The sequence below is a fragment of the Eulemur rufifrons genome, chromosome 7 (genome assembly GCF_041146395.1).
Source record: "Eulemur rufifrons isolate Redbay chromosome 7, OSU_ERuf_1, whole genome shotgun sequence".
NCBI classification, from domain to species: domain Eukaryota; kingdom Metazoa; phylum Chordata; class Mammalia; order Primates; family Lemuridae; genus Eulemur; species Eulemur rufifrons.
Window position 1 is genome coordinate 70,492,701 of NC_090989.1, and position 13,663 is coordinate 70,506,363.

The following is a 13,663-nucleotide window of genomic DNA, read 5'->3' on the forward strand; positions in this document are numbered from 1 at the left end:
AGGCAATAAATGTTAAGGAATTTGGACTCAAGCCAAAAGGCGATGGAAAGCTAATGAAGGATTTTAAGCAAGAGAGTGATATCATTTGGCTTCCATGTTCAAACTGGTTTAGAGGGGAATAATACTGAGGGCATGGCCTCTTTATCAAGGTAGGGGCTGTAGAGATGAAGAGAAGTGAGAATATGTTTGAAAGATAATAAATGTGAGTATTGAACAGGATTTGGTGAATCATTGGGTATTAGATCATGGAGAGGTGTCAGACTGGGTGGATGGATGTTGGCACTATTTAATTAAATAGGGAAACTTGGAAGAGGAGGATTGTAGGAAGGGTAATGTTTTGGATATGTAAGTTTGTCTGGTGAGATGTTGAAGAGGTAAAGGAGAGGCAGTAGCCACTTTGATTTATCCAGAATACCAAATCGGTCTCCATTCTCTTAACTCAGTAGACTACATGCAAGGGATTTCTTCCTTCCCTGTGTTTCCTAGCCACTTGCTACTTTAGCTGGGAGGATCTTCCTCCCCTAGCTGCTGTCTTGGATATATGTGGTTTATTGGTACTTCTCTTCCTGCTCTGCTGCTGCTGAAGTTATTGCGGATGCTAGAACAGACATACCTTTCAACTTGTATCTTCCTTACCCACTTTGTATAGTCTTACATATCATTGATATATTTTTTTCTGATACACATAAAAGGAATAGGATTTCAAGTGGCATTAAAGCTTTAAGGAAAGTCAAGTTTTAAAATAGGGGCCTTATTTTAAAAAAATGAAGATTAATACACCTACTATGTACTAAATATTCTATAAAAGTTCATTTCCTCATAATTTAGTAAATGACTTCATTTTTTTTTTTAGAAAGGAATGAGAAGAGTATTTGTCTTACAGACAAACATAACAAAACAATTGCTTTCTCCTCACTCTTCTGCACCTATAAACTAATGTGACTGTCTTCTGAGCACAGTGTTAACCTGAGACGGGTGTGGGGGGTGAGAGGGGAGGGGAGAATGAGAGGAAAAGAGAGAGAATGCCTAAATATAAGGTGATCCTAAAGAAAACCTTTTACCCATGGCAAGATATTTTCAAAAAGTGTTTAGCTAACTTAAATTTATAAAGAAATAATGAACTAGATAAAATATTATAATGTTTATTTAATAAATTTAGTCACATTTAAAATAATTAAAAAAAAACTAACGTATGAATATTGAGAAGGCAATGAGACAGTGATAGTGAGAAAAAGAATACTATAAAAAATGCTGTTTAAAGAATGTTAAATTTTTCAGTGCCTCTTGTTGTTTCTGTGGGACTATTAGAAATCTGAGTTTATTTTACCCGTTTCAGGGGAATCTCTTGTGTGGACTCAGAGTGTCTATTTTCTGAGCCTGCTAATAGCTACAATTGACCATTGACAGTTGTCAGGAGTGTGGGAGTTACTGACTTGCTTGGTCAGAGGGTACTTGGTGTCACCTGTGCTCAGTTGGCATCCCATCAGAGACAAACCAGCTGACACACCACGCTTTGTTTGCCTCGTAATCTTATTGGTCAAAACTTTCCATTTATTGGAATTTTCCTGCTTAACCCCATTATATTATTAACTTATTCTTGAGATCAGGGTGACCTTTGGATAGATTGTTTGCTATAGTTTTATTCCAAGTTAAAGAATATTCTTTTCAGATTTTTCTTTCTTTCTTTAAATTCAGAAATAGAAGAGATCTTTTCTACAGACCTTGTGCCTGGAGATGTCATGGTCATTCCATTAAATGGGACAATCATGCCTTGTGATGCAGTACTTATTAATGGTACCTGCATTGTAAATGAAAGCATGTTAACAGGTAAACTAAACTGAATGAGTAAATATCACACAAATTGTTTATAATATTAGGATTAAGCAGTTACTGATTAAGCTTTCTCAGAATTAGCTATGTCATTCATATATCTTTACTCATGAATGTAATTAATGTGATGGATTTTGAAGATTTTTGAATTCAGAGTAGACCAAATTCTGCATTATACTCAGCTGTGCTACTAAAGTACTATGTTGATGTTGGCCATATCTCTTGGCCTGCCACTGGCCACTCTTTTGACATTAGGAAATGGTTTATAGTAGGGAAAGAGGAAAGAAATCCCTTGCCCACAGAGAACGCAACATATAGTATTTGTTTCCCTATTTGATGTGTAAAAAATGGGAATAAATAAAGATTTTATAGCTTTCTTGAACTTAGGAGAGGTAAACATTAAAATGATTTCTCGGCCAAGCGCAGTGGCTCACAGCTGTACTCCCGATACTTTCGGACACAGAGGCAGGAGGATCACTTGAAGCCCAGAGTGTGAGGTCACAGTATGCTATGATCCGGCCACTGTACTCTAGCCAAGGCAACAGAGCAAGATCTGTCTCAAAAAAAAAAAAAAATTTATAAAATGACTTCCCTTTGGAAATTCACAATCTGGAGATAGAGCTTTATATCTTTTTTAATCACGTGATTTTTAAAAAATTATCATAGTCAATCTGGCTAGAAAATGATTCCTATATATTTTGAAACTGTTAAGAGCCTTGTTTAGACATATACATATTCCTATATACTTGCCTTCTTTGAAGCAAGAAGAGTGACTACTCCAGAGGATTAAATTTTAAGAAGAATTGGCTGTTTGTGATAGTTTGAGAGAACTTCCATACTACTTATTCTTCTCTTCGCTCCCTTGCCCAGATGCCTTTTTTCTTCCTTATTTGGGGGGCGGGGGCAGGGGTTAGAGGTAGGCCTTCACATCTTTTGTGTACTTGAGGTAACAAGAATGCTTTCCACTTTAGTTATTAGGGATGAGAGAACACATACAGTGACTATAGCAGCTACTTGGTCTCTCTTTGAAATTATTTCAAATTCTATGACACAGTCATTTCCAAATATATAATATAAACTAGTGTTACCTTTGAATCACAAATCACTTCCTGGAATTATTTTGGGAGACAAAAAATTTAGTATTTCTAGGTAAGGAAAGCAAGTATCCAAAAAGCTAATTCTTTAAGCCGTGTTATCTACACACAGAACACTTAATAGCTATTGTAAACAGTATGTAACATTTAGGATTTTTAAAACTTTAAGATTTTTTTTGTGTTTGATACTGCTTTCATTTAATAATTTATGAACTTTTTTTTTTTTCCCTAAGGAGAAAGTGTTCCAGTGACAAAGACCAATTTGCCAAATCCTTCAGTGGACATAAAAGGAATGGGAGATGAGTTATATAATCCAGAATCACATAAACGACACACTTTGTTTTGTGGTACGACTGTTATTCAGACTCGGTTCTACACAGGAGAACTTGTCAAAGCCGTAGTAGTTAGAACAGGTAGAAAACATTTTATTTAATCTCTTCTTGCATGTTTTAGCATATTTGTTACCTACTGAATGTTTAAAAAGAGATTCTGTGTTGGGAGATAATTCTCATTTTCTTATACAAATATAAGTAATTTTCTTCTTTAATTTTTTGAAAGGATTTAGTACTTCCAAAGGACAGCTTGTCCGTTCCATATTGTATCCGAAACCAACTGATTTTAAACTCTACAGAGATGCCTACTTGTTTCTACTATGTCTTGTGGCAGTGGCTGGCATTGGATTTGTCTACACTATTATCAATAGCATTTTAAATAAGGTATGTATGTAGGTCTGTTACAAGGTTTGATCCTTAATTATTTATCACCTGTAGCTATTGAAGATTTGAAATATGGCTAGTGAGACTGAGGAACTAAAATTTTAAGCTAATAATTTTTTTGTTTTGTTTTTAAGCTAACTTAATTTTAATTTAACATTAAAGTCATGAGTTTGATAGTTGTTATTTTAGAAAGCACTGTATAGAACATTTCCATCATAGCATACAGTTCTTTTGGATGGCTCTGACTTCGATGCTGTCTTTTACTTGCTCTTTTTGTGACTTTAAAGAAAAAAAAGAGGAAAAAAAGACCCCACATACTCACCAGAAGCTTTATTTTCTCTTTGACCTCTGGGATAGAATATATAGGATTAAAATGATTTTTGATTACTTAATTGAAGACATCTCTAAGGGACCTTGTCAAATTTCTCTTTTCTATCCCCTGCAGAGACTGGCATAGTATGGTGCTTGTGGAACGAGTCAGTATCTGATAAAGTTTGTTGAATTTGCTTTGAAGTGTGTCATGTGTAAAGTACATAGGACTATGAAAGTGAGAGAGAAGTGTCTTTTAAAAATAGCTGTCAGTCTATAATCCATTAACAATTCTTTGAGTTTTCTATTTTACAGACTCTCTGAAGGGAAAACATTTTAAATGGTTAATAGATGTATATACATACACACTTAAATATAAAATTGAAAATGGTTTGTAGATTTTCACTAAGGAAATGCCCACATTAAATTAGTATATATTTAATATTGGGGGTTTGACACTTATCTTTGTGTTAATTGTAGGTAGAAGTCGGGGTAATAATTATTGAGTCTCTTGATATCATTACAATTACTGTGCCTCCTGCACTTCCTGCTGCAATGACTGCTGGTATTGTGTATGCTCAGAGAAGACTGAAAAAGATTGGTATTTTCTGTATTAGTCCCCAAAGGATAAATATCTGTGGACAGCTGAATCTCGTGTGTTTTGACAAGGTTGGTTCAGTTTCATAATCATCCTCAAAAGATTACTTTGTAGCCTTTAAGTATTTAGATTAATGTTTTCCATTTTCTTTGTCAACTAATTTGTACACATTCTTTAATGTTCTCTAATTGTCTTCTTCCTCAAATTATTAGGCATATGCATCATTTTTATATACAGTTAGTCCTCAATTAACATCATCAATAGGTTCTTCAAAACTGTTACTTTAAGCAAAATGAAGTATAATGAAACTAATTTTATCATAGTCTAATTGATACAAGTGTTAAGTTCCTATGGGATATTTCTGGTCACAAAAACATCAGCAAACTTCTAAATAAAGACATAAAACATTACTAACATTAAACATTGAGATAAACAGGAACTATATACACATTTAAGAAAGATTAATAAAAACATAATTATTTACACAGTTATTAGTTTTTAGGGTCACAGGTGGCCAGAGGCTATCCTGGCAACTCAGGGTGCAAGGCAGGAACCAACCCTGGATAGGACACAGCATCCTATTTTGCAGGGTGCACGTGTTCTCTCTCTCTCTCACAGACTGTGACCATTTATTATACAAGCCCATTCACCTACCATGCACACCTTTGGGATGTGGGAGGAAACCAAAGTACCTGGAGTAAAACCCACACAGACATGGGGAGAGTGTGGAAACTCCTTACAGACATTGGCCCAGGCTAGGAATCAGATTTTTCCCCCTCATTAATGTTATAGCAAAATGACATTATTTGAGGACTTGCTGAATTTCTTATTTTCTCAATTTTCAGTGCTGTGGATATTCCTTATTTGTTCAACTCTGTAATTAACTAATTATTCACATCCAGAATTATGCCTTGTAGGAGTAGTAAGTAGTAGTAGTAAAGATAATATGATCTTTCATGTTTTTAGATAGTAATTCTTATTTAACAGAATAGGCTCCATATCCATATATTTTCTGTGGTTTTATTGCTCTTAAGTATGTACGTGTAGAGGTCTGCTATATAATTTCATCAAATATGTTTCAAAATTACAAGGGTGTCACCAGTTTTATGGTTTTATGTAAAAATGACAAATTATGTGACACATACCTTGACTTTTACAAAGGTTTCTTTTTTTCCTGAGCTAAAATTAGTTTTCCCGAAAGTTCTACTTTGAGAATTAAATCTGAACCAGAAAACTTTCCATCAAGCTCTTTTTGGTAACTGATTTGATAAGAATTTGATTTTTGTGCATTTCTTTATTACAGAACAAAAATATGAAACATGTTTTGTTAAAAAAAAAAAGGTCATTTGCACCCATAAATATTTCATATTTATCTGTTCTGGAATTATCATTTACGTTTGGTCTTTTTTGGAAACTTGATTATTAAAATTTTTAAGCAGACCCCGAAGTGGAGGAAAGGTACATGCATAATAAACTGTCATTTACTCATTACCCGGCTTTAACAGTTATTGGCATTTTGTCAATCTTTCATCTATCCCTCATTTTGAAGGGGCAGTATCAGACTTTATATTATTTCACCCATAACTACCTCAGCATGTGTCTTTAGAAGATAAGGTGTTTTAAAAAAAATATACAACCACAAAACTATGACTCTTAAAAAATTTAATAATTCTTGAGTTTTATCTAATATCCAGTTCATATTCATATTTCCCTGCCTGTCTCTAATTTTTACTATTTGATTTTTCAATCAGAATCCAAATAAGGATTACATTGCTTCCAAGTAATCTCTAATAGTTGCCTTTATTTGCCCCTCACCCCCATTCATTTTGTTGAAGAAACCAGGTCATTTGCAGCTGATTGCTTTCTCCTGATATCATTTAACTTATTCCTCTCTGCCCCCTGTACCTAAATTCCTCCCTCCTTTAATAGGCATCCTGTGTTGTTTGATAGATATGTTGATTGGTACATCCTTTCATTGTTTTTTTAATAATATAAGCACATAAATACATAGTTGATACATATGCACCCCCCCACCTTATATAGAAGACCCATACTGTATGTTCTACACCTGTTTTCCCACTTTAACCATATGTCCTAGAAGTCTATCAGTATACTGAGATCTTGACTATTTCTTTTCTTTCTTTCCTTTTCTTTTTAAAAAAAAAAAACTCTTTATGGTGCTCCATTGTATTGTATGCAGCATAGTTTTTAATGCTATGTGGTTGGTTTTGTTTTTTTGTTTGTTTTAGACTGGAACTCTTACTGAAGATGGTTTAGATCTTTGGGGGATTCAACGAGTGGAAAATGCACAGTAAGTATTAGCTAGACTTGATAATTTATTAGTTGATTTTTAATAAATAACATGCAACATTCAAACACGTAGGATGCAATATAACAAACAACTGTATACCTACCACGAAGGTTAAATCGTTGACATTATGCCATATTTGCTTCAGATCTCTTCTTTTAGAAGATTAAAATATTGCAGAATTGCTAAAGTCTCCATCTATCCCTTTCCTTATTCCTATCATCATTCTGAAGTTTTGAAAATGTTTGCATATTTTATATTTTCACTACATATATAATCTGTAAATAAATATATATGAGTGATATACTGTACATGTGTTCTGCTGCTTTTTTCCTCTCCTAACATTGTTTTCAAGATTGTTCGTGTTGATATGTACAGATATAATTTATTAATTTTAACTGTTCTGTCTTATTCCATTATATGATTAAACCATAACATCTGTTCTGCTACTAAGGGATAATTTAGTTTTTTCTCCTTTTTTCTCTGTACTTTCACAAATAGTGCTGCAATTAAAATTCTTACACACAACTCCTTGTGAGCATGTGGTTTCAGTGAGCTAGGTCCCTATGAGTATAAATGCTAGGTCATAGCATGGGTACAGATTCAGCTTTACTAGGTAGCCTAATTGCCATCTAAGTGGTGGTGCTTACTTATACTCTCCTCCTTGGGGCGGGGATAAAGATCTTTTTGCCAAACTTAATATTGTCAGACTTGTAAATTTTTCCAAATGAATGGATATATAAAGTGGGTATTTCATTGTGGCTTCATTTACATTCTCTTTGTTACTTATAAAGTTGAGCCATCTTTTCACATTTTTGGAGGAGGAAGGTCATTTAACATTCTTCTGTGTATTGTGTGTTTATTAAATATATCCTAATCTTTCTATTGTGTTGTTAAATCTTTATCTTATTCATTTTTAGAATTCCATTTTTTGGGTGGTAATCTTTTCAGTACTATATATTACAAATACACTCCACCAGTCTCTGGCTCATCTCTTTGCTTTTGTTGCCTTTTGAAGTGCAGATGTTTTACTACTATAGTTGTGTTTATGTCATTTTTTTCCTCCTCAGAAGTCTGCTAGATTTTGGTTTATATAGTTTGAAAGATAGTATTGTACAGCTAATATAATTTCAAGAGTTGTTACATTTTCTTACTAAGTAGTATGTCACATTGTGACCTTATTTATTGATGCTAATTCATGTTGCCTTAAATTCTCTTTCATCTAATATTTATGTAGCTCTACACCAGCTTTCTTTTGCCTAATATTTATGTAGTATACCTTTGTCACCTGTTAACTTTTGAGTCTTTCTGTGCTGTTGTGTTCACATTTATTCAGATATATTTGAAATTATTTCTGTCATACCTCACACCAAATGGCATACACATTTTCTTATTCTCTTTTCTCATTTTCTGAATTTATACATCCTAATCTTTTATAGTTTGTTCTTTCTTTTGAGACAGAGTCTGTCTGTTCCCCGGGCTAGAGTGCCGTGGCATCAGCTTAGCTCACAGCGACCTCAAACTGCTAGGCTCAAGAGATCCTCCTCCCTCTACCTCCCCAGTAGCTGGGACTAGAGGCACGAACTACCACCTGGCTAATTTTTTCTATTTTTAGTAGAGATAGGGGTCTCACTCTTGCTCAGGCTGGCCTTGAACTCCTGAGCTCAAGCGATCCTCCTGCCTTGGCTTCCCAGAGTACTAGAATTACAGGCGTGAGCCACCGTGTGCTCAGCCCCTGGTTTGTCCTTAAATTATTAATATTCGTACTTAACAGTTCAAAGTTTTTGGGTGTCAATACTATCTTCTACACCCAAAACCTGTGGACTGTTGTAGAATACTTTTGATTATTCCTCTTCTTACGTATTTGTCTTTTATTTTTTCCTCCCTCCTCCTTATGTATTTGTTATGTATTATTTATGATTATGATTTTGTACTTATATAGTCTACATACTTAGATTTACCTAGGTGTACAAATATCTTAACCATTGCTTCTTGTATCCCATTCATCTGGGTTAAATTGCCATCTTCTGTAACTACAGTTATTATTTTTATTTCATTGTCACTCTTGAGTGATGGTGTAACTATACAGATGTCTCAGTTGATAGTTGTGTTCTTTCAGTACTTTGAAAATGTTACTCCTTTTCTCTTGATGTCTTTTGTTACTGCTATTGAGAAATCTTAATCTCTTTAGTAATCTCTTTCTCTCTGGTTGCTTTATAAATATTTCTTTATCCTTGATTTCTACAGTTTCACTGTGATCTTTTTATGTGTTTTGCTTCTTGATTCCAAGAATTCATGTTTTTCATAAATTCTGGAAAATTTTCAGTCTCTTTTTCTTCCACTGTGGTCTTTTCACCCATACTTTGTTTTTTTTTTTTTTTTTTTTTTTCCATCTGAGAATTGTAACCATGTTTGTACAAGAAAATTCACTTGGTTCTTTCCAAATCTGCCCCCACCTCCACTCCCTCTATGATTGTCTTACTCTTTTTCTAAGTCTAACTGAAAAATGCCCTTTTTTGCATTCTTTGAAATTGCCCTTCTATTATCTCAGATTTGTGGCATTCTGACTGTGTCTTTGTTATGTCTGTTGACTCTTCCTCGTGAATTGTTTCCCAGTGTATGTTTAAATTATGGACTCATCCTTAGCAGTATTTTTCTCTGAGACTCCTTTGTGGCTGTGTTGTGGGGAGCTCCCCTCTAGAGAAGTTTTAACTTTACTTGGCCAGGCATACCAGTGGTATCAGTGGTGCCAGACACACTTATGTTACTCTATAATCTGTGGGTTTCTGAACCAGGCAGTAGCATATATTCAAATTCAAAACCCATTCTGTGTAGTGTAGTGGTTCAGAGGCCTTCAAACCAGACTTCTGCGTTTCATCCTTGCTCTGCTACTTAGAGGCTGTGTAACTTTGGACAACTTACTTAACCACCCTGTTTCAGTTTTCTCATCTGTGATGGGATCATGAAACACCTTCCTATGGTATGAGATATAATGAGTCAACAATATATGTAGATGTTCTTAGAATAATGCCTGGTGCATACTAAATATTATGTAGATACTAGCTGTTTTCTTGAACTTTGAGTGAGAGAAAAGAGACAGGCTTATTCTTAGTTATGCATTTGAGTCTGAGGGTAAATTTTTTCTAGTCTACCGTTTTCCCAAGGGTGTTTAGCTCTTCAAGAGCACTGGCTTTCTTGGGTCAGAGGGATTCTCTCAGTACCCACTCCCCAGCTATGTATGGGGCCAGGACGTTGTTTCCTGTTCCTTTGTGAGCATTAAACCCTAACTCCTTAGGGTATTGCAATGCCACCCCTGCTGCCTGCCCCCTGCAGCCCCCCATAGCCATAGCATCAGCTCAAGTTCACACCCCTCTGGTTTTCCTTTCCCTTATTTCTGGCACTTGAAAATTTTCCTTACTTATGAGCTCAGTTTTGGATTTAAAAGTTTTGTTTGTTTGTTTTGTTTAATTACAAAACCCGAAAAGGCCTTTTTAGAATATTGTCTTTAGAATATGAAACTAATTCAGTGTGTTTTCTGTTTAGATTTCTTTTGCCAGAAGAAAACGTTTGCAATGAGATGTTGGTAAAATCTCAGTTTGTTGCTTGTATGGCTACTTGTCATTCACTTACAAAGATTGGAGGAGTGCTTTCTGGTGATCCACTTGATTTGAAAATGTTTGAAGCCATTGGATGGGTAAGTTCAGTATTTTAAAGTATGAGTAACTTTACTGTAAAAGGAACTAACTGTAATTTTGTAAAGATACATCGCTCAAAAAGTGTCTGTTAAAATTTTTTTTTTTTTTTTGGAGACAGAGTCGTGCTCTGTCAATGGGGCTAGAGTGCCATGGCCTTAGCCTACCTCACAGCAACCGCTAACTCCTGGGCTCAAGCAATCTTTTTGCCTCAGCCTCCCTAGTAGCTGGGACTATAGGCATGTGCCACCATGCCCGGCTAATTTTTTCTATATATTTTTAGCTGTCCAGATAATTTTTTTCTATTTTTAGTAGAGAAGGGGGTCTCACTCTTGCTCGGGCTGGTCTCGAACTCCTGAGCTCAAACAATCCTCCCGCCTTGGCCTCACAGAGTGCTAGGATTACAGGCATGAGCCACTGTGCCTGACCAAAAAGTATCTGTTAAATTAACTCATTTAGACACCTTTAATAGAGGCTCACCCCGGTTATGTTTATAAGATAAAGCAGGGATCAGAAATTTGGGGCAGTAGGCCAGAAGTCAGTAAGAATGTCTTGAGTGTCACAAGTAAAAAAGTATAAAGTAGTCATTTGTGTTCAGTGTTCCTTTGTACCCATTGTCTATTTTCTGTTGATCCCCTTTTCTCCCCCTCCTCTGTTTTTGTTTACAACTTCCTTCTGTATTTGCCACTGGTAATTTTAATTTCTAAGTGCTTTTGTTCTCTGGTTGTTACCATTTTCAGCATTCAGTTCTTTTATACATGTTACTATAATTTTTAGAGTTCCTTCTGGCTTCCGAATTTATTTATTTTCTTTGGGGACAGTTTCTTTTTCTTTTTTTCTTCCTATGCTTGGTGTCTCTCCTTCATGCATTTGATTTTTATTATGCATCTGGATGGAACTTTCCTGTCAAGAGTGAAGGCATATTTGGTAATTCTAGGTAGCTGCAGTGAGGTTTGTATTCTTGCCTGTAGGTATGTTAGTCTATTTTTCTGAGAAGCTGATTGGGGTGGGGGTCTCAATAGGTGTTCTTCACTTTCAGAGGAACAATTGCAGAGTTAGTCTTTCACTTACTTTACTCACCCATTCTCACCACGCTTGCACAGCAGAGCTTTTTACTCTAGAATGCTAACCCTCATGTTAGCAGCCCTTATTTCTTTCAGCTGGATAGTTCATATCTCTAGAGATATGATTTTTTGTTTTGTTTACCTTTGCTATTCTGGCTGATAAGAAATGTTCCTACCTCTCCTGATACCCTCTTGTGTTTATTCTGGGCTACTGTTTACTTCACAGTTATATCTATCATTATGTTTCAGTTTATCCTTTATCTCCGTATTAGAAATTGCCTCTCTCTGCTTTGCTTTCTGTTTACTTTTACAGGATTTCTTCTCTCTCTCTCTCTCTCTCTCTCTCTCTTAACATTTTGAAAGGGAAGGAGGTGGGTGATTGTACAAGTGCTCCATCTGCCATCTTCTGAAAGCCCACAATAACTACTCTTGAAATTTAATTCCTGACAAGAGGCCCCACTTCATTTATAGAGAGAAAAGCAAAATTAGCCGATTTATCTTTGTTCTCTAAAGCTTTTCTCCAACTTTTCAGCAGATTTAGTGTTCAGTATTTGTGGATCTTTTAAAAAATTGGTTAAAGTAAATTGGTATAATGAAATATTTTATTGTCTCTGAGATGCTTTGATGCTTGATCTTACCAGATCTTATGTATCAATGGAATGGTTTCACATAACCAGTCACAACTGCTACCTGATGTGATTGATATCGTATAATATTAGATGCAACTGAGTTTTAGAGATGTTAACATGTGAAAGAAGAATATGTCTAGGAATTGTATAAAGTTGGCTAATTGTTCACAGTTCCCCTCCCCATTATTTTCTCATTGATTGATCCCTCCTATTAATTTGTTTCTCTTTTATGTGTGTTTAATATTGGTTTTTGTTTGAATTTTTTTCACTCAAAAATGTTTTTAAAGTAAGGTCAGGAACAGTAGTAACAACCAGAAGTGTTCAAGCTGAAATTCTAAATTCTATTTCTTTACTTCAGCCTATTCTCAACCCAGCGGTTCTACTAACCATGTCTGATCTCCATATACGTTCAAATTTTCTACTGTTAGCAGAAAGGAGTCCATGGATGATCAGAATTTTTGGAACTGTGAGAACCTTCTGTTTTTTGCAGAGCTAGTCTCTAAACCCAACAGCTTATAGGAATGAAATGAGAGAAATTTGTCTCTATTTCTTTCTTCTGCTTCTAATGTCTATCTCTCCTCTCCCATGGGTTGCTAGGCATCTAACTAACCAGCTTTGTTTATATTTTGTTTCACTTATGTTACTAATCTAGTAGTGCTCATTTGTTCCTGGGACAAAAAAAATTTTTTTAATTCACTGAAAATGGCCATAATGTTCCATTTGAAAATGGAATGAGTGTGTTGAATTTTATGAAGCAAGGCATCAAATATTTTCCTTTCAGATTCTGGAAGAAGCAACTGAAGAAGAAACAGCACTTCATAATCGAATTATGCCCACAGTGGTTCGTCCTCCCAAACAGTTGCTTCCTGAATGTATACCTGCAGGAAACCAAGAAATGGTATGAAATCACATAAAGCTGGATAATACTGTTGAAGCTTACTTAAATTTAAATTTAATTCTTATTTTGAAATGTTGCTAGAAGAGGGAGTCGTACGTGCTTTATTTAACTTGTATGCAGATAATGAATATTTTAACTGCATTTATCAGAAACTACACCTCTGGTGTATTGCAGGCATTCTTTATAAAAATGTTGAGATTTAATTCTTACTACGATTAATTTTCTTCCCTGTTTACTGAACAGCTTAATGTCCTGTGATTAGTCCTTTTAGATAGCATCTAAATTTCTAGAATTTAATAAAAAGAAGATATGAAAGGCTTTATTTTTAGGTGAATTTTAAAATATAGTCCCCTTAGTGTAGTCTGGTGGCAAACTTTTGTGCCTTCATAACACTATGGATTTCTCAGAATAATTTAAAGTCTGGATTAGATTAACATGGACATCTTTCCAAGCCAAGTCATAGGCTAGATACGAATGCTGGAATGTCCCTACATACTTATAAGGGTGACCAGTGTAGCTTCCCAG

The 13,663-nt window shown here is 35.0% G+C and overlaps 1 protein-coding gene across 4 annotated transcripts in view; it reads left to right on the forward strand.

Annotated features, from left to right (window-relative positions):
• Nucleotides 1-13,663, forward strand: part of ATP13A3 (ATPase 13A3) — an 83,776-nt gene that overhangs the window by 35,296 nt on the left and 34,817 nt on the right. For all 4 annotated transcript variants that reach the window (XM_069475198.1, XM_069475197.1, XM_069475199.1 and 1 more), the window contains exons 10-16: nucleotides 1,696-1,827; nucleotides 3,158-3,337; nucleotides 3,483-3,640; nucleotides 4,430-4,618; nucleotides 6,797-6,858; nucleotides 10,399-10,549; nucleotides 13,022-13,138. In XM_069475198.1, the coding sequence (XP_069331299.1) occupies nucleotides 1,696-1,827; nucleotides 3,158-3,337; nucleotides 3,483-3,640; nucleotides 4,430-4,618; nucleotides 6,797-6,858; nucleotides 10,399-10,549; nucleotides 13,022-13,138 (989 nt within the window). The remainder of the gene's footprint in view (nucleotides 1-1,695; nucleotides 1,828-3,157; nucleotides 3,338-3,482; nucleotides 3,641-4,429; nucleotides 4,619-6,796; nucleotides 6,859-10,398; nucleotides 10,550-13,021; nucleotides 13,139-13,663) is intronic.